Below are 18,676 nucleotides of genomic sequence, written 5' to 3' on the forward strand. Positions count from 1 at the left end.
GATACTATCGCAATACTGGTATCGTCCCAGCACAATCTGATACAAACACAAATGAACATGCACACCACACACAGGTGAAACACCATTATCTTAGGCATTCATTGATAATGTTTTTTTTTTTGTATGTGTGATCAGGGGACAGAGGCTGGAGGAGTCGCTGGAATACCAGCAGTTTGTTGCGAATGTTGAAGAGGAGGAAGCCTGGATTAACGAGAAGCTGAATCTGGTGGGAAGCGAAGACTACGGGGATACCCTGGCCGCCGTGCAGGGCCTGTTGAAGAAGCATGAGGCGTTTGAGACTGACTTCACCGTGCACAGGGACAGAGTGAATGATGTGTGTTCCAACGGAGACGAGCTCATCAACAAGGTACGTCTCAGCCAAACACGGACCGTACAAATTATATGTTATGACTAAGAGACCAGGTACCAACTGAACTTGTTGACACTTTTTTTTAAACAATTTACACTTTCACTAGACTGGCTGTTGTCCCAGACTGATTTTAAATGCATATTGTGTTTTCTGTGTCCCTGTCCCTCAATTAGAACAACCACCACGTGGACAGCATCTCAGCCAAGATGACGTCCCTGCGGGGCAAGGTGTCTGAGCTGGAGAGGGCCGCTGCCATGAGGAAAGCCAAGCTGGACGAGAACTCTGCCTTCCTGCAGTTCAACTGGAAGGCCGACGTGGTGGAGTCCTGGATCGGTACGCGAGGGGGGGTTCTCAACAATACTGTTGTGTTGAGTCTTTAAGCTCATCAGTCTCTTGAGGGTGAACTAACTCGAAGTCTTCACAAAAGATGAAAGGATGTGTGTTTGAGTGCATCATTCAATCTGTACGGTCTGGTTGTTTGTGCAGGTGAGAAGGAGAACAGCCTGAAGACTGATGACTACGGACGAGATCTCTCCTCTGTGCAGACGTTGCTCACTAAGCAGGTACGGTGTAGCAATGTGTATCTCCCAAATGAGTGATGCCACGGCCGCCATTTTCTGCCAGAAAGCTCACCACGCATCACCTAGACACATTCTCCCGTGCCTCATGTTCCTTCTTCCCTCCTCGGGTCTACAGGAGACGTTTGACGCTGGTCTTCAGGCCTTCCAGCAGGAGGGCATAACCAACATCACGGCCCTCAAGGACCAGCTGCTGGCGGCCAAGCACGTCCAGTCCAAGGCCATTGAGGCCCGCCACGCCGCCCTCATGAAGCGCTGGAACCAGCTGCTAGACAACTCACAGGCTCGCAAGAAGAAGCTGCTGGAGGCCCAGGATCACTTCAGGAAGGTAGGATATCTTAATGACTACAATTCATAGATTTTTAACATTGGTGTTCATATTATGGTCCATCAAACCCCCCCCCAGGTGGAAGACCTGTTCCTGACCTTTGCCAAGAAGGCATCGGCCTTCAATAGCTGGTTTGAGAATGCAGAGGAGGACCTGACGGACCCGGTGCGCTGCAACTCGCTGGAGGAGATCCGGGCTCTGCGCGACGCCCACGAGGCCTTCCGCTCGTCGCTGAGCTCGGCGCAGGCCGACTTCAACCAGCTGGCCGAGCTGGACCGGCAGATTAAGAGTTACCAGGTGGTGTCCAACCCCTACACCTGGTTCACCATGGAGGCCCTGGAGGAGACCTGGAGAAACCTGCAGAAGATCATCAAGGTGATGAGGGAAGAGGGGTGGGAGGTAGCCTGGTCCCAGATCTGTTTGTGCTGTATCGCCAACAGGGTGGGAAATTAACACTTGTCAAATGTGGGTAGATTTTCAGTAGCCACTTTGGCGGGTGATCACATAGAGCATTTGGGAAACTTTTATTTTAATACAGGGGGGAATCTGCATTTTGTCTGGGAAGCACTTCATCCATTCATCCATCCATCCATCTATATAGGAACGAGAGCTAGAGTTGCAGAAGGAGCAGAGGAGGCAGGAGGAGAACGACAAGCTGCGGCAGGAGTTTGCGCAGCATGCCAACGCATTCCACCAGTGGCTGCAGGAGACCAGGTAGGGTCTGGATCTGTTGTGCTAGGAAGGCAGTGCACTCGCCATTTGATATATTGGTATATTCTAGGAATAGGATGGGAGACTGTTAATATCATTCCATTTTAAAATCCAAATAAATGTACATGCATCACCTTACCCAATAAGAAATCAATGGAGCTACCTGGACTTTAAATGTGCATGCGCTCAGAAATGTATGTCCTGTCTTTCTCTGCCACTGTTGTTCTCTGGCCATAGAGAACATGGTGCTATTCATCGGAGCGACGAGTGAACAGTTGCAGATAGATTTGTATGAAACTGACGTGATACTCTACTCCACCAGAGACATTTTTTTTTGTCTATTGTACACAACACACTTCTGTCTGCAATGCTCTGAATGTTTTTCCTCACTGAATAGGCCACAGGCAAAGCATGATTTGTGTATTTTGGGTTGTGGGTGGATGGGGAGCACTGTTACAACTTCTACACAACCACACAAGTGATCTGTGAATGTTTCAAACTGAAAACGGATCGTACTGAGGATGTACCTGTGCTCACACTGTATTTCTGTGTGTGTTAGAGGGCAATCACGCAATGACCATTGTGTCCCTGCCTAGTGTTTCTAACCATTGTCTCTTTCTCTCCCCCCCACACCCCTTTCCCACTTTTTCCCTCTCTTGCTGCTACCTCGCTGATGCTTGGGAATCACTTCGCTTATCAGGACATATCTTCTGGATGGGTTAATATCACATTTTATTGTCTCGTGTGTGTGTGTGTGTGTGTGTGTGTGTGTGTGTGTGGGGTCAAATCAATATAATGCGAAGATGATGAAATCAAGATCTGAAAGATGGGTAGATTGGAGTGATGGCGCTTTCCACAAATCAGGTTTGTTGATGAGCCACTGCAGGTTTGGTATCAAGTCGGTGGCAAAATGTTGCATCATACATGTTGTTTACATAGAACCACCAGGTAACTGTCACCACGTGAAGAAATTGAAGGTAAAACTGGACCACTTTCACTTTAGGGAATCTATATTTTGTGTATGCCTTGTCCTTTTTTGTAAAATGTTTTCATCTTTGAATAATTTCCTTGTGTATGGTGCTCCCTTTTCTTATCTATTATTATTTACTCTCTTTTTATATCCTCCTTCTCTGAATAGCATAGCTTATCGACGGGTTGTCCGTGTCTTTCAGTATGAAGTCAGTGATGATCTTTCCGAAAGGTCTTTTCCTTTCTCCTTTTTCTCCTATCATTACTTCCATCATGCACTCTGGATTGCGTGTCTTCATGCTCTTTTAAAACCCACCATTTGGGCTCGGTGTGCTCAGTTTCATCTCTACTAACTTGACTGCAATGTAGCTCGCTGAAACGAAGATCAACCTCATTGGTCTGCATACTCTTTTCAAGTCTGACTACATTGAGCACTGTTTTTAAAGGAGTGACTTTCACCATCTTTTGGGGATTTTTTTTATTTCACCAAATTCAGGGGTGGAAACTGCAAAACGTGTTTTTGGACACTACTTGAAACATTAATTTCTTTCTGAGCTGAATTTGTTACTTCATTCGCAACAGATTCAGAGTAAAATGTTGTTTCCAGCCCTGTGCACTGTAGCCCTAACCTCCATGGTATAGATTACCACAGCTATCAGTTGGCTTCTTTGGCATGGATTGATTGGCTTTGTGCAAAGGCCAGTGTATTTTGGGATTTCTTGTAGTTTTTCTTCGTACTTTTTGAGTCATTTTCCCACCATTTGAGGTAAGTCCAGTGACATTTCTAGGGAAATGGATGGCTTTGAACATTTTGAGTGTAAGGAAACGGTTGTTCTTTTTACTACTGTTTTGTACTTCTGTTTCCCTACTTTTTTTAATTTACCAAATGTTTCCAGCCTTATGTTCTCTGAAATTTGAAGATGGTTTCATAAAAACATTTACTTTGCTTCTTTACAAAAGTCATCGGTTATTTGTTTCAATTAGTAAATTACAAGATTTGTTTGGAATCTCTTGAAACGCCACTGGTATATTCAAATGTATGAATTTGATCTTATTCATAGAGTAGGAATGAAGTTGGATCTGTGGTTAAGAACCCAAGGGTTCCTACCAGTGGTGGAAAAAGTACTCAATTGTCATACTTGAGTAAAAGTAAAGATATATATTTTTTATAGAAAATGACTCAAGTGAAAGTCACCCAGTAAAATACGACTTGAGTAAAAGTCTAAAAGTGTTGAGTTTTAAATATACTTAAGTATCAGAAGTAAATTCAATTGCTAAATATACTTAAGTATCAAAAGTAAAAGTATAAACCATTTCAAATTCCTTATATTAAGCAATCCAGACGACACAAATGTATTTTTTTTTACGAATAGCCAGGGGCACACTCCAACACTCAGACATAATTTACAAACCAAGCATTTGTGTTTAGTGAGTCCGCCAGATCAGAGGCAGTAGGGATGACCAGGGATGTTCTCTTGTGAATTGGACCATTTTCCTGTCAAAATGTAACAAGTACTTTTGGGTGTCAGGGGAAAATGTATGGAGGAAAAAGTACATTATTTTTATTTTTGAATGTAGTAAAGTAAAGTACAGATACCCAAAATAAATCTACTTAAGTAGTACTTTATTTTTACTTAAGTACTTTACACTACTGGTTCCTACTACCAAATTGGTGCGTGTGCATTTGTCTGAGACTGCGTGTGTGACTGACTGGATCACCTGATCTTGATGGCTATGGCATGTTGTTTATCCCAATATTTCATCAGCCTAGAATTCTCCTCTCCCCTGACACTTGTGTATATATATCTAGGTCCTGTATGGTAGAAGAGTCCGGAACCTTGGAATCACAGCTTGAGGCAACCAAGGTAAGAAAGAAACCCTTGTCATTTATGCTGTAGACAATCATTTTGGCGATTTCATTGCATAGCCTCACCTGTGTGTCACTCGCACTCTGTAGCGTAAGCACCAGGAGATCCGGGCCATGCGCAGCCAGCTGAAGAAGATAGAGGACTTGGGAGCGGCCATGGAGGAAGCCCTGATCCTGGACAACAAGTACACAGAACACAGCACGGTGGGCCTGGCCCAGCAGTGGGACCAGCTAGACCAACTAGGCATGAGGATGCAGCACAACCTGGAGCAGCAGATCCAGGCTAGGTCAGAGAGAGGGAGACGCACACACACACACAAAAACATTCTTACACACTACACTCCCATGTTGATAGCCCTTATAGATGTTCAAGCAGTAAACCTATTTTGGCCAAAGCGTTCCTTCATTCCTAATCTGGTCATATCTGTTTCACTGCAGGAACACCACTGGAGTGACAGAGGATGCCCTGAAGGAGTTCAGCATGATGTTCAAGTGAGTGGCGGCCATTTTCACTGTACCTTTTGGTCATACCAAGTAGCTTAGGTGAAGGAACAAGACAGTGTAGGGGGGAAAAGGAGCTTGCAAGGCTGAAATGCAAAGAAGCTCTCCCTTTGCGCTTAGTTAGGTGAAGGAACTTAATAACCTCAACCATTTTCTCTTTCCCTTTGCTCCCCAGGCATTTTGACAAAGAGAAGTCTGGCCGTTTAAACCATCAGGAGTTCAAGTCGTGTCTGCGCTCGCTGGGTTACGACCTGCCAATGGTGGAAGAGGGAGAACCAGACCCCGAGTTTGAGTCCATCCTCGACACGGTCGATCCCAACAGGTCAGGAACCCGAGCTCTATTCAGATTCAGTCAACTTTACTTGGGGGTTTTCATCAAGCCAATCACTTGTTGGAATACTATTTGAAAAACTATTATTTTGTTCGATAAATTCCGTCGTTATATCTCCAAAATGTCCATTTATTTGGCGCGTTTGATTCAGAAAAACACTGGTTCCAACTCGCGCAACATCTAATAAGTTACCTGTAATCTTGATCCAAACATTTCAAACAACTTTCCTAATACAACTTTAGGTATTTTTTTACGTAAATAATCAATCAAATTTAAGACGGGATAAACTGTGTTCAATACCGGACGAAAACAAAGTGGAGCGAGCTTTCAGGTCGCGCTCCCCAATCACAACAGTACACTAGACTCGACCCTCGTTCTGAACAGCCGTACTTCTTTATTACTCAAAAGAAAAACATCAACCAATTTCTAAAGACTGTTGATATCCAGTGGAAGCGATAGGAACTGCAAGCAAGTGCCTTAGAAATCTAGATCCACATCGAAAACACTGTCACCTCAACAAACAAAACAATCCTGGATGGTTTGTGCTCGGGGTTTCGCCTGTCAAATAAGTTCTGTTATACTCAGACATAATTCTAACAGTTTTAGAAACTTTAGAGTGTTTTCTATCCAAATCTACCAATTATATGCATATCCTAGCTTCTGGGCCTGAGTAGCAGGCAGTTTACTTTGGGAACGCTTTTCATACAAAATTCAGAATGCTGCCCCCTATCCTAAAAAAGTTCAACCTTCCCAAGAATGTTACTTTATTATTACTCAGAATGGGTGTGTTAGTGGTTTTGATATTTCTTTGATTCTTTGGGTTGTGGTTTTGATATTTCTTTGATTCTTTGGGTTATGGCTTCCTTTCTTCTGCTGCTTTATTATGGCTAACTGGTTTTGTGTGTGTGTGTGTTCCAGGGATGGCAACGTGTCCTTGCAGGAGTACATGGCTTTCATGATCAGCCGCGAAACAGAGAACGTAAAGTCCAGCGAGGAGATTGAGAGCGCCTTCCGAGCCCTCAGCGTCGATGCCAAGCCCTACGTCACCAAGGAGGAGCTCTACCAGGTACTTATACGTCAACCTTCCTTACACCACATTCTGACTCCAGGCTGTTTCTCAGTCACAGTGGCTATGGAAAAGAGGCTATTGAATAGGACCAGCATATTCATTATGAATATGAGCTGCAGCCATAAAAGTTGTGCATTTATAAATGGCTCTTAAATAACTTAAAAGTGCATAAAACCTCTGAGTGAAGAAATACCTGCCCATCTCCTAACTTACAATCTCTTCTTGTTGCTCCCCTTTTTTTAGAACCTGAGCAAGGAACAGGCAGACTACTGCATCTCGCACATGAAGCCCTACCTAGACAGCAAGGGCCGGGAAATGCCCTCTGCCTTCGACTTTGTTGAATTCACCCGCTCGCTTTTCGTCAACTGATCCCTTGCCTGCCAGTAACCAATCGGGATGCGTTTGCCGCACACACACAAATACACGTCTGAAACGGCATGATTCTGACACTTGAATACTCCATAGTTATATCTCTCACTCTTTGTGCTTCGCTGCCTAGTGAATCTGTCTGCATTTGAATGTTTTAGTGCTTTCGCTGGATTTAATAACCCATAGACGGTCTGCTGTAACATCACAATAAGGACTGTTGTGTGCTTAATAAACGCTACTGGTTAGAACTGGAAACGTCTTCTCTGTACCTTTTTATTACAACATGAATTCACTTTTGTTTTAGTTCAGTGTAACAACCAATGGAGATCTGAATAACCAGTCTTCAGTACCTATGAAGTAATAAATAAATACACATTTTGATGTTTCACCATCTCAAAAGCATTTTAACTCATTTAACCAGGAAAAGCCCATTGAGACCCAGTCTCTTTTTCAAGGGAGACCTGGCCAAGAAGGCAGAAACAATCAAACATGATCCAGCCTAAAAAAAAACATTTACACTATTCCATCAAAAAAATGTATTCATTCAGTGGCACTAACATATCTAGTTGTAGACTATTCCATGCCTCTGGTGCACAAGACGAGAACGCAGTCTTGCCTAATACTGTAAATGTCCTGGGGAATATAAGCAACCAGCTAGCAGACCGGGTATGGTAACTGCTGGTGGTGAAGGAGACCAGACCACCGAGGGAGTTTACCCAAAAGGGTTTTGTAGATGAACGTGTACAAATGTAGCTTTCTGTGCATATAAAGTGAAGTCCAACCCACCACTTGGTACAAGGTGCAATGGTGGGTGAGTGACTTGGCATTTGTAATAAAGCGCAAGGATGCATGATAAACAGTCCAGTCTCTGTAAGACAGCCCACCTGCATATACAACAAGTCACCATATTCAATTAGAGAGAAAAGTGGCCCGAACAAGCTTCCTAGTCATAAGTGGGAAGCAAGCCTTATTACGAAAATAAAAACCCAAATTCAATTTAAGCTTCTTCACAAGATTATCCATATGAACTTTAAAGGACAACTTGTCATCCAACCGTACACCTAGGTATTTATAGGATGACACTTTTTCAATGGATAAGCCATCAGATGTGACAATGCTAACCTTCTCTGGCTGAGTGCGAGCTCTGGTAAAGGTCATGAATTTTTGTTTTTTACATTCAAGACCAGTTTGAGACCATAAAGGGAGGCCTGCAGTGACTGAAAAGCAGTCTGGAGCTCTTCAACAGCCTGAACCAGAGAAGGAGAATATATGACTACCAGCTGTACATAGATGCAACTTTGACGGTTGTATCCCATTTCCCAGATCCGTAATAAAAATTGAGAACACAGGAGCTAAAATGGAACCCTGGGGCACACCTCTATTAATCTCAAGAAAGCTAGATTTACGATTGTCAGCATATACACATTGTGTTCTGTCAGAAAGAGATCTCCTAAGCCAATTTACTGACCCTTCACAGAGACCAATGTTACTGAGTCTAACTAGCAACCATTCATGGTCAATTGAATCAAATGCATTTGATAAAACAAATAGAGCAGCACAATGCTGCTTTTAAGATGCCATTTGCCTCCTAATCGAATGAATTCAGAGTAATTTAGCTTGTGCAGGACATCAGCGAGTTAAGTGCGCAAAAACAACTTTACTGAGACAGAAAATAAACATAACAAATAAAATCACTTAGGTTTAGCTCGGTCTTTCTCCTCTGCTGTGGCTTGGTGTCGGTCTCTCCCGCGGTGTGCCACCGTGCTCCTTTTATTTGGCCTCCACGGGCACTTTCCTCTAATTACCTCCACTTAGAGCTGTCCGTGTCGGGGTGCCCAGCTCCCGTATTCCCAGCAGAGGGAGCCAACGTCGCCTCACGTACCTCCCCTCTATTACCATCCCCCGGGGTAGACCTCCTGGGATACCACAATACGTTCACTTTAACCAACAACTGCCCGAGTTACACCAGGAACGCACAATCCCTCCATCAGTGCTCAGACTGTCCGCAATAGGCTGGGAAGGCTGGACCGAGGGCTTGTAGGCCTGTTGTAAGGCAGGTCCTCACCAGACATCACCGGTAACAAAGTCACCTATGGGCACAAACACAGTCGCTGGACCAGACAGGACTGGCAAAAAGTGCTCTTCACTGACGAGTCACAGTTTTGTCTCACCAGGGGTGATGGTCGGAATCATGTTTATCGTCAAAGGAAAGAGCGTTACACCGAGGCATGTACTCTGAAACGGGATCGATTTGGAGGTGGAGGGTCCGTCATGGTCTGTGGCGGTGTGTCACAGCATCATCGGACTTAGCTTGTTGTCATTGCAGGCAATCTCAGCGCTGTGCGTTACAGGGAAGACATCCTCCTCCCTCATGTGGTACCCTTCCTGCAGGCTCATCCTGACATGACCCTCCAGCATGACAATGCTACCAAATCAAATCAAATCAAATCAAATTTTATTAGTCACATACACATGGTTAGCAGATGTTAATGCGAGTGTAGCGAAATGCTTGTGCTTCTAGTTCCGACAATGCAGTAATAACCAACAGTAATCTAACCTAACAATTCCACACTACTACCTTACACACACACACAAGTGTAAAGGGATAAAGAATATGTACATAAAGATATATGGATGAGTGGTGGTACAGAACGGCATGGCAGATGCAGTAGATGGTATAGAGTACGGTATATACATATGAGATGAGTACTGTAGGGTATGTAAACATAAAGTGGCATAGTTTAAAGTGGCTAGTGGTACATGTATTGCATAAAGATGGCAAGATGCAGTAGATGATATAGAGTACAGTATATATACATATGAGATGGGTAATGTAGGGTATGTAAACATTGTATTAAGTGGCATTGCTTAAAGTGGCTAGTGGTACATTTTTACATAATTTCCATCAATTCCCATTTTTAAAGTGGCTGGAGTTGAGTCAGTATGTTGGCAGCGGCCGCTAAATGTTAGTGGTGGCTGTTTAACAGTCTGATGGCCTTGAGATAGAAGCTGTTTTTCAGTCTCTCGGTCCCTGCTTTGATGCACCTGTACTGACCTCGCCTTCTGGATGATAGCGGGGTGAACAGGCAGTGGCTTGGGTGGTTGTTGTCCTTGATGATCTTTATGGCCTTCCTGTGACATCGGGTGGTGTAGGTGTCCTGGAGGGCAGGTAGTTTGCCCCTGGTGATGCGTTCTGCAGACCTCACTACCCTCTGGAGAGCCTTACGGTTGTGGGCGGAGCAGTTGCCGTACCAGGCGGTGATACAGCCCGACAGGATGCTCTCGATTGTGCATCTGTAGAAGTTTGTGAGTGCTTTTGGTGACAAGCCGAATTTCTTCAGCCTCCTGAGGTTGAAGAGGCGCTGCTGCGCCTTCTTCACAACGCTGTCTGTGTGGGTGGACCAGTTCAGTTTGTCCGTGATGTGTACACCGAGGAACTTAAAACTTTCCACCTTCTCCACTACTGACCCGTCGATGTGGATAGGGGGGTGCTCCCTCTGCTGTTTCCTGAAGTCCACAATCATCTCCTTTGTTTTGTTGACGTTGAGTATGAGGTTATTTTCCTGACACCACACTCCGAGGGCCCTCACCTCCTCCCTGTAGGCCGTCTCGTCGTTGTTGGTGATCAAGCCTACCACTGTAGTGTCATCCGCAAACTTGATGATTGAGTTGGAGGCGTGCATGGCCACGCAGTCGTGGGTGAACAGGGAGTACAGGAGAGGGCTCAGAACGCACCCTTGTGGGGCCCCAGTGTTGAGGATCAGCGGGGTGGAGATGTTGTTACCTACCCTCACCACCTGGGGGCGGCCCGTCAGGAAGTCCAGGACCCAGTTGCACAGGGCGGGGTCGAGACCCAGGGTCTCGAGCTTGATGACGAGTTTGGAGGGTACTATGGTGTTAAATGCTGAGCTGTAATCGATGAACAGCATTCTCACATGGGTATTCCTCTTGTCCAGATGGGTTAGGGCAGTGTGCAGTGTGGTTGCGATTGCGTCGTCTGTGGACCTATTGGGTCGGTAAGCAAATTGGAGTGGGTCTAGGGTGTCCGGTAGGGTGGAGGTGATATGGTCCTTGACTAGTCTCTCAAAGCACTTCATGATGACGGAAGTGAGTGCTACGGGGCGGTAGTCGTTTAGCTCAGTTACCTTAGCTTACCTTACCAGCCATACTGCTTGTTCTGTGTGTGATTTCCTGCAAGACAGGAATGTCAGTGTTCTGCCATGGCCAGCAGAGCCTGGATCTCAATCCCATTGAGCACGTCTGGGACCTGTTGGATCGGACAGAAATGTCTGGGAACTGGCAGGTGCCTTGGTGGAAGAGTGGAGTAACATCTCACAGCAAGAACTGACAAATCTGGTGCAGTCCATGAGGAGGAGATGCACTGCAGTACTTAATGCAGCTGGTGGCCACACCAGATACTGACTGTTACTTTTGATTTTGACACATTGTTCAGGGACACATTATTCAATTTCTGTTAGTCACGTCTGTGGAACTTGTTCAGTTTGTCTGTTGTTGAATCTTATGTTCATACAAATATTTACACGTTAAGTGTAAATAAACGGTTGACTGAGAGGTTTCTTTTTTTTTTGCTGAGTTTATGAACTGTAACTCAGCATAATTGTTGCATGTTGTGTTTATATTTTAATTCAGTACATATATCCTATATAAAGGGAGAAGCTTAGGCCTAACCCCAGAGATAGATATATGCCGGTGGCATGCTATGACTCCAACATGCATTTCTTTGTCAGATGGCTACTGCGTCTACTATACAGATATAGACGTACAGAAGGAGGGTAAATTCATTAATTTTCTATCCGAATATTTTGTATAAAGATAAGCATAATATTGTTAGATTATAGGAGTAACTCTGATAGGCTAGAAACAGTCTTCCTCACCTCAAGCTCAACTGTCGGAGTCAGTTGGAGCACCGGGGCACAATGCCTTCATATCATAGGCTGCATTAGCTAAAGCTTAATAATAGCCACACCATACCCTCACAAACTTTTCTAAACTTTATTAGGGTAATATAAAAAGTCAAGCCATTGTTTATAGGGAAAATACGAGCAGAAGAGCAAACGTAAACCAGGGAAAAAACACAATACCCCCGTGTCCCCCCAGAAAACACACCCCCTCAAAGCAAAAAATAAATAAAATAAGTTTAACCCTCTATTCTGGACTCCCCCAGTAAATATTTTTTTGTAGACAAAGATCCTATTGAAAATGAATGATCCCCCATTCAAACCCAGTATTAAAGGTACCCTTTAAAGTGGACAAACTGGCTGTCTCATAACTATAAAATAATGCTTGAAATTGCATTGCATGATCTTGAAAATATATGATTATCAGTAGAAGGTTCTGGACAGTCAGTCACATAATACAACACATTAGTTGAGACAAGCTGCCCCTGTATGGAGAATATGTTGTGGGGTTAAAGTTCACCATGTTACAACTTGATGTTAGATGGTTCCTCACCCTGAAAATAGTCTGAGCCATGAAAAACTGTAATCCATAGTACAGTTCTTTAAACAGCCATTGCTAACTTCTGCAGCCGCTAGCAACACAAAAAAATCAGTGGATGTGATGGGGGCATGTTAATAATTTTTGGTTAAAATGGCCAGATGACCTTTAACAAACCAAATCTGAAGTTGATTTAAAACATTTTATACATGCTCACATGCCCCACATCACCCACATATTTTTTTGTTGCTAGTGGTAGCTAATGTTAGATGAAGTTTGTAATGGCGTTTTAAAAGAAAACTGGGTGAGGAACCATCCAACATCAAGTTGTAATAGTGAACTTCCCATTTAAGGACCTGGCTCAAGGGCCCAAACGGTAGGGTCAACTTTAAGCCACAGGTCCAACGTTCTTAGCCACTAGGCTACCTACCACCCAATTCTTTCCCGATGAGCGTAAAGTTGATATTTTACTCCTACACAACACAAATTGTCGATACGCTCAGACACTACCCTACGCATGAATGTATTACATTTATTTATAGTTACAAAGCAATTGGTACACTTAAATGTTAACATGAACAGTTTTCCAGTAGAAAAGGCGGAGAAGAACACCAGTGTAGATTCCATATGAGATTATACATGGTCTTTATTTTCTCTATAAATAACCTGTTAATTAGCCAAGCTCAAAATTACAAGAGGAAATTTTGTTTTGTTTTTATTAAAAATTTAATTTTTCAAACCTCATGGGTGTCTGTAAAACATTACAATGAAAAGTCAATCAACAAACCCAAATGTGTCAAATGCCCATTCGACCCACCAAACCCCATTTAACTGTCTACAATAACTGTGTCATACCAAGATATCGACCCCAAAACATTTACAACAGTTGACAGGAAGAAGCTGATGCTTTCCATTAGTACAACACATGACGAAGAAAAAAAGCTGTCAACTCCAGGAGGCCCCCCAAACGCTGCGTTAAAGAAAATGTATATATATATTTTTTTAAAGTGTCTAGAGATGCTATTATCATTGCACCATGACTCCTCTTTATTCAACTCACAACTTTAACAGAAACCTTATTTATATATCATACATATATAAATTGCTATTAGAAATTATTTGTCTATATGACGACGTGCAGAATGCCAGTACTTTTATTTTATTTGTCTTCGGAGACACGTGTAGTAGTTATGACAGAGATTGCCACTAGCTTTCTGATGTGGGCATGGCCTGGAAATTAACGCATCTATAGACATGGTATGGACAGGCGGACACTTGTAGAACAGGAGAGCACAAAATACAAAAATAAAATGAAAACAAATATTCTTGCTCCCAAGGGTTGAAGGATGATTGAAAGGAAAGAACAGGGAATGGTGTAGGTTGGAATGTTCCTTTCAACCTTAATCATCCTCGCCATCATCCTGTAGAAGAGACACACATTTACTCGCATGCCTATAAAGACTAACATTCCAGACAAGTGGCAGACACACCTTACATTACAAGTGGCAGTCTTCCACTACATAAACATTTATAAAAAAGGCAGGGACAGTTTTACAATTGTGGGATTTTTTTTTTAAGGGGGTGACTGAAATCTACCATACCTCTCCATCCTCTTCATCATCTTCCTCGCCTTCATCCTCATCTCCTTCCTCATCGATGTCTTCCAAGCCCTCTTCGTCATCATCATCGTCGTCGCCTTCCCCTTCCTCGTCATCCATGTCAGGGACCTGGTAGAGTTGAGAGATGATATTAATGAGTTCCAAACACAGCACAAACTAACAACGATGTAGGCATGAGCTGATCTTCAGTTTGGAATTGAGGCATCCAGTTGAGATGTCTAGGTGGCTGGATATGGTTGTCAGTCATGTTCATTTGAACCCTATTTTAATATCTATGGTCATTCTATACACTACATTTCTGAAATGACCCTCAACACCATTTATTTATTTTAAAAAATATATAAAAAAAATCACCTATTACAGATCACCCTTTGGTCTAATTCCATGGCCCTAATGCAAATATATTTTGGATAACTAAGAAACACAGTGAATACTTTACCTGGCCTACCAGAGCAAGATTAGGTTGACACCATGGGAGTCAACAAAGAACTATAGACAATAGCATGGAATCATACCAGGTAATACTGTAACGGGTTGGGCCAGATGTCATCCTTGACGACCTCTCCTAGTTCGTCTGCCCCTGCGTCGGAGTGATCTGTGAACCAGGTAAAGAAGCTCTCTGGTTCTTCGTGTTGCCTCTTCTTACCCGCTTTGTTTGGCGTTTGGCTGGCACGCTTCGTCAAGTCCTGAGATCAAAGGAAAACACAAAATAATCACAAGCAGCAACACCATACATTTTGCTTTGATTTCCTGCAGCATGACATACAGCAATTGAAATGTACATTTTGTTTTATAGACCATTTACTTTTTAGGTTGCAGATGTGTAAACATACCTTTCCAGCCTTCCATTTGATTTCAGTTGACTTTGAAGATGGGTCCCCACTTTCATTCAAGTGAAACTCTTTGGAGAGAATTTTGTTCTCAAAGTACGGGTTCTCATCGAAGTACTGAGAAATAAACCAAGAACCTGGTTAACTAATGCACTGTTCTGTTTATATAACATGCACAATTCCTACGAAGCTTAAAATACTCACAAAATCTATTCTGTAACCCGACTTGATGTCCTCAAACTCAGTCACCTCCACCCTGGTAAGGTAATGAAGTGCCTCCTCATCCTCCTCACCAAGAAGGGCTGAAACTGACAACACGAATACAACCATAGAACGTTTGTCAGTGGACAGCAGAAGTTTGTATACCAACAGCTTAACCATCAGACTGCGATAATGATGGTTGGTGGGCAACAAAAATGCGTGTGCAGAATCCCACCATGTACAATAAGTCTTCATTCGTCAAGAACATGAAGTAGTAAAAGAGTATAATATCTGCATTTACCTTGTGGATGGTTAACAAATGTTGTGACCCAGAAGTTGGGGATTTTTGCTATGAGTTCTGACCGCTTCTGGAAGAATGGCTGGCGTAATTTATTGTACTTCTGCTCTACTTTTAAAATCTCCTCACTGGCCTGTTCGTTCAATCTAAAGGGGAGAAAATCATGCAAAAAAATATACTTAAGATTATAGTCATAGGGTACAAGGGCAGTCTTGAAAATGTGTGAGGATAATGAACTCACCTGTCAATTTCATTCTGTACTTCGTCAATGTGTTCAATAGCTTCCTGTTGCTCTTTTTCTGAAGAGAGATGAAATTCCGTCTTAATTTTGTTCAAAGACAATGACTAAATTGGATGTGTAGAAAATATTGCTGGCTGTAAATAAACAGTGTAAACACGCAATCTGTCTGGTACATAAAAACTTCAGCATGAGGTACCCATGAGATAAGTAGCTAAGCATACCAACATATTTCGTAGTATCTTGAGCTATCAAGAAGTTAGCTCGCTAGCTAAGGTAGCCAAAGCACTGATGCAGCTTCCTGCAGTTTCTCAAGGCCGCGTGGTTTGAATGAAGGGGGGCCGCACGCTTGGGACTGTTTTCGCCCCTCGCCGACAGCCTGTTACATTCTAGCGGATGATACTAGTATTTTAATAACGCAATATTTAGCTGTTATCTTTAATTCCGTGCCCGTCCTAATACTGCAATTTCTTGATTTATTTCCATTCCTGTGTGCAAACCGCAATGGCGGAGCAACAATGAATGTTGGGCCTCACGAAAACAAACGTTATCTAGTTAGCGCATTTGTTAGTTTACTAACTGGCTAGTTCGTAAACAACTCACGTTAGATAACAAAAAAAACGTGTACAACAATGTAACATGTACAATGTAGTTAACCTTAACAAGTTAGTTACTTTAATTTGTAAGTAAACGCGCGAATCCCTCCCAAACATGCGTGGCACAATGAGCTTGTGCAAAGCACAACATGGCCTCCAACGTTGTAACGTTAGCATAGCGGGCTAGTCAGTAAGCTAACGTTAGGTCGCAGATCCATTCTCACTAGTCCTGTGCGAGCAATCAAAATTATTTGGCTAAAACCTTAATCAAGAAGCATTTCGTTTCAGGCTAACTAAACGAGTGATAGCTAAAACAAATGAATACGCCATGGCTATTGCCAGATAAAAACAACTGAAAATGGCGTTGTAACATTACAGGAGGCCGCCATTTCTTACCGGAGGTCTCGTCCGCTCCATCATGATTCGAGTTCTCCTTTCTACCGACTTTCGCCGCCGAGGCTGACATGATTTTCGAACACCTTAGATGTTTGAGACAGAATATATATTCCCAGTTGTTCAGATGTCTCCTCGGGAAAGAGAAAAGTTACGTTCCACCTTCAATGGTGGAGAGTGCGAATAACGCGCGTGTCGTGAACAAGAGAGGCTTTGCTCATGCACACACACCCTTGCCAGAACGCGCCTTCCGAAAGTAGGGGGAAAAAACTCCGCCCCAGACAGAACGGGTAATCGCATAATTTCCACTCGAGGAAGTGTTTACCGGTTTCCACTAGTTACAACAGCCAAAATTGTCTAGATAATAAACATTTATGAAAACAAAAATGTAGGGTTAGGTATAAGGTTAGAAGTGAGGTTAAGGTTAGACTACTAATAAACTGGGTTTATTACTGTAATTACCGGGCTAGATCACAAATGAACAATTGTCCAGACAGAGGCTTGAGTTTACGAATTGACGGTTTATTAACCCAACTTTACACAGGCTACTGTTTGGCCGTTGCCCACGCCAAATAAATGAATGATACCCCACAAACCAGCCGTGATCTTCTATTGTGAAACTCAGACGTAAGAGGAAGAACAATGGCTAAATCTGATCTTAACTTCCAATAGCAGGTTGATTGGCATGTCGGACCCCGTGAACACTGGGTACTGGTAAGTACAACACAACCAACTAATAGCCTAACACATAACACACAGCTGTCTGTGCGGGTCGCTACATTACTTTGTTGCTGGGTGTCCAACTTGGTGTCTGCACTGCTGTAATTCAACTTGTGGACCTGGCCAGAGTGGAAGTGTTGTTTAGAAATCTCAGATGGCGGGTTTCTTCAAAAAACATCAACAAACTTTGATATATCAAGATGAGGACACTGCTCTCAGATAAAGAGTATCCCACTTTTTACAAGCATGTTGAGGCCAGAGATAGCCAGACTAGTAGATTGGGCTACGGAACAGAAGTTGGGTATTGGAGAAAGGCCATCAGTGCGTGTTCTGCAACCAATATAGCGGAAGAATGCGTGGCAAGAGCGTGGTGAACGGATATATGTGGTTATGGCTGGCGTGGAAGAAGAAGAGCCGAGTGCAGAGGAAATATGTGTGCTGAGGAAAAATGGCGCCAAGTATAAACTGTCCTTTCCTGTCTCTGATGGCTAAGAAATTGAACCCGACGAGAGTGATGATGAATTACCTGAGATTGGCGGTGAAGAGTCCGAGCCTCACCCCGATGGTCATGCAAAGGATGATTCTGGACCAGTGGGAGTGACATTTTTGGAGAAAGTGGATCCCTGCCTTTTAGCTGACCCACATGTAGTCTCTGGCTGGGGCGGCAGGTAGCCTAGTGGTTAGAGCGTTGGGCCAGTAACCGAAAGGTTGCTAGATTGAATCCCTGAGCTGACAAGGTAAACATCTGTCATTCTGCCCCTGAACAAGGCAGTTAATCCACTGTTCCTTGGCCGTCATTGTAAATAAGAATTTGTTCTTAACTGACTTGCCTAGCTAAATAATGGTAAAAATGCGGGTACTGTTAAATAGGTGAAGGTAGCTTGAAGTGGACTTGTGAGGATTTTCTGTGTTACTTCTGCCTAGAGGGAGGGGGTTGCTCGTCACGACAAGTCCTGTGACGTGCTTTGCTCTACGGAGCAGGGCGCCTTCGAAAGGAGTGATTAATAGGGTGGCGTTGAGGTGACGCAAATGAAATTGAAGATTCCCTAAGACGCCCACTGTTTGGTGATACCCAGACCCAGTGGCGAGCGTGGTAAAACTGAGCAGACACTGTCTGTCCTTTTGAGGTTTGAAGTGACTTTGTCTTTATCTGACAAAGTCATGTTGAGATACAGTGCATTTGGAAAGTATTCAGACCCCTTCAATTTTTCCACATTTTGTTACGTTACAT

At 43.3% G+C, this 18,676-nt stretch overlaps 2 protein-coding genes across 7 annotated transcripts in view; one reads left to right on the plus strand and one right to left on the minus strand.

Annotated features, from left to right (window-relative positions):
- LOC139551707 (spectrin alpha chain, non-erythrocytic 1-like) overlaps nt 1-7,348 on the plus strand; it is a 71,026-nt gene extending 63,678 nt beyond the window's left edge. For all 6 annotated transcript variants that reach the window (XM_071362978.1, XM_071362975.1, XM_071362974.1 and 3 more), the window contains 13 exons: nt 136-367; nt 544-703; nt 857-933; nt 1,067-1,276; nt 1,355-1,651; nt 1,878-1,990; nt 2,688-2,705; nt 4,767-4,821; nt 4,914-5,110; nt 5,262-5,315; nt 5,500-5,646; nt 6,574-6,721; nt 6,968-7,348. In XM_071362978.1, coding sequence (XP_071219079.1) covers nt 136-367; nt 544-703; nt 857-933; nt 1,067-1,276; nt 1,355-1,651; nt 1,878-1,990; nt 2,688-2,705; nt 4,767-4,821; nt 4,914-5,110; nt 5,262-5,315; nt 5,500-5,646; nt 6,574-6,721; nt 6,968-7,093 — 1,834 coding nt within the window. In that variant the 3' untranslated portion in view covers nt 7,094-7,348. The remainder of the gene's footprint in view (nt 1-135; nt 368-543; nt 704-856; nt 934-1,066; nt 1,277-1,354; nt 1,652-1,877; nt 1,991-2,687; nt 2,706-4,766; nt 4,822-4,913; nt 5,111-5,261; nt 5,316-5,499; nt 5,647-6,573; nt 6,722-6,967) is intronic.
- Nucleotides 7,349-13,178: 5,830 nt separating this feature from the next.
- LOC139551708 (protein SET-like) lies at nt 13,179-17,077 on the minus strand. Its single transcript, XM_071362980.1, has 8 exons — nt 16,729-17,077; nt 15,740-15,797; nt 15,502-15,644; nt 15,204-15,307; nt 15,003-15,116; nt 14,685-14,855; nt 14,152-14,277; nt 13,179-13,971 (listed from the first exon to the last, which is right to left on the minus strand). Exons 1-8 carry the CDS (start codon nt 16,796-16,798, stop codon nt 13,951-13,953), a joined length of 807 nt encoding a protein of 268 aa, XP_071219081.1. The 5' UTR covers nt 16,799-17,077; the 3' UTR covers nt 13,179-13,950.
- Between the last annotated feature and the right edge of the window lie 1,599 nt (nt 17,078-18,676).

This window comes from Salvelinus alpinus, chromosome 24 (genome assembly GCF_045679555.1).
Source record: "Salvelinus alpinus chromosome 24, SLU_Salpinus.1, whole genome shotgun sequence".
Classification (NCBI taxonomy): Eukaryota; Metazoa; Chordata; class Actinopteri; order Salmoniformes; family Salmonidae; genus Salvelinus; species Salvelinus alpinus.

Excerpts from the sequence above, each read along its gene's own strand:
- LOC139551708 (XM_071362980.1), bottom strand. The coding sequence starts at position 16,798 with ATGTCAGCCTCGGCGGCGAAAGTCGGTAGAAAGGAGAACTCGAATCAT. Across the intron at positions 15,798-16,728 it reads TGGAGCGGACGAGACCTCCG|AAAAAGAGCAACAGGAAGCT; the intron begins GTAAGAAATGGC and ends ATCTCTCTTCAG. Across the intron at positions 15,117-15,203 it reads CGGGTTACAGAATAGATTTT|TACTTCGATGAGAACCCGTA; the intron begins GTGAGTATTTTA and ends TTTATTTCTCAG.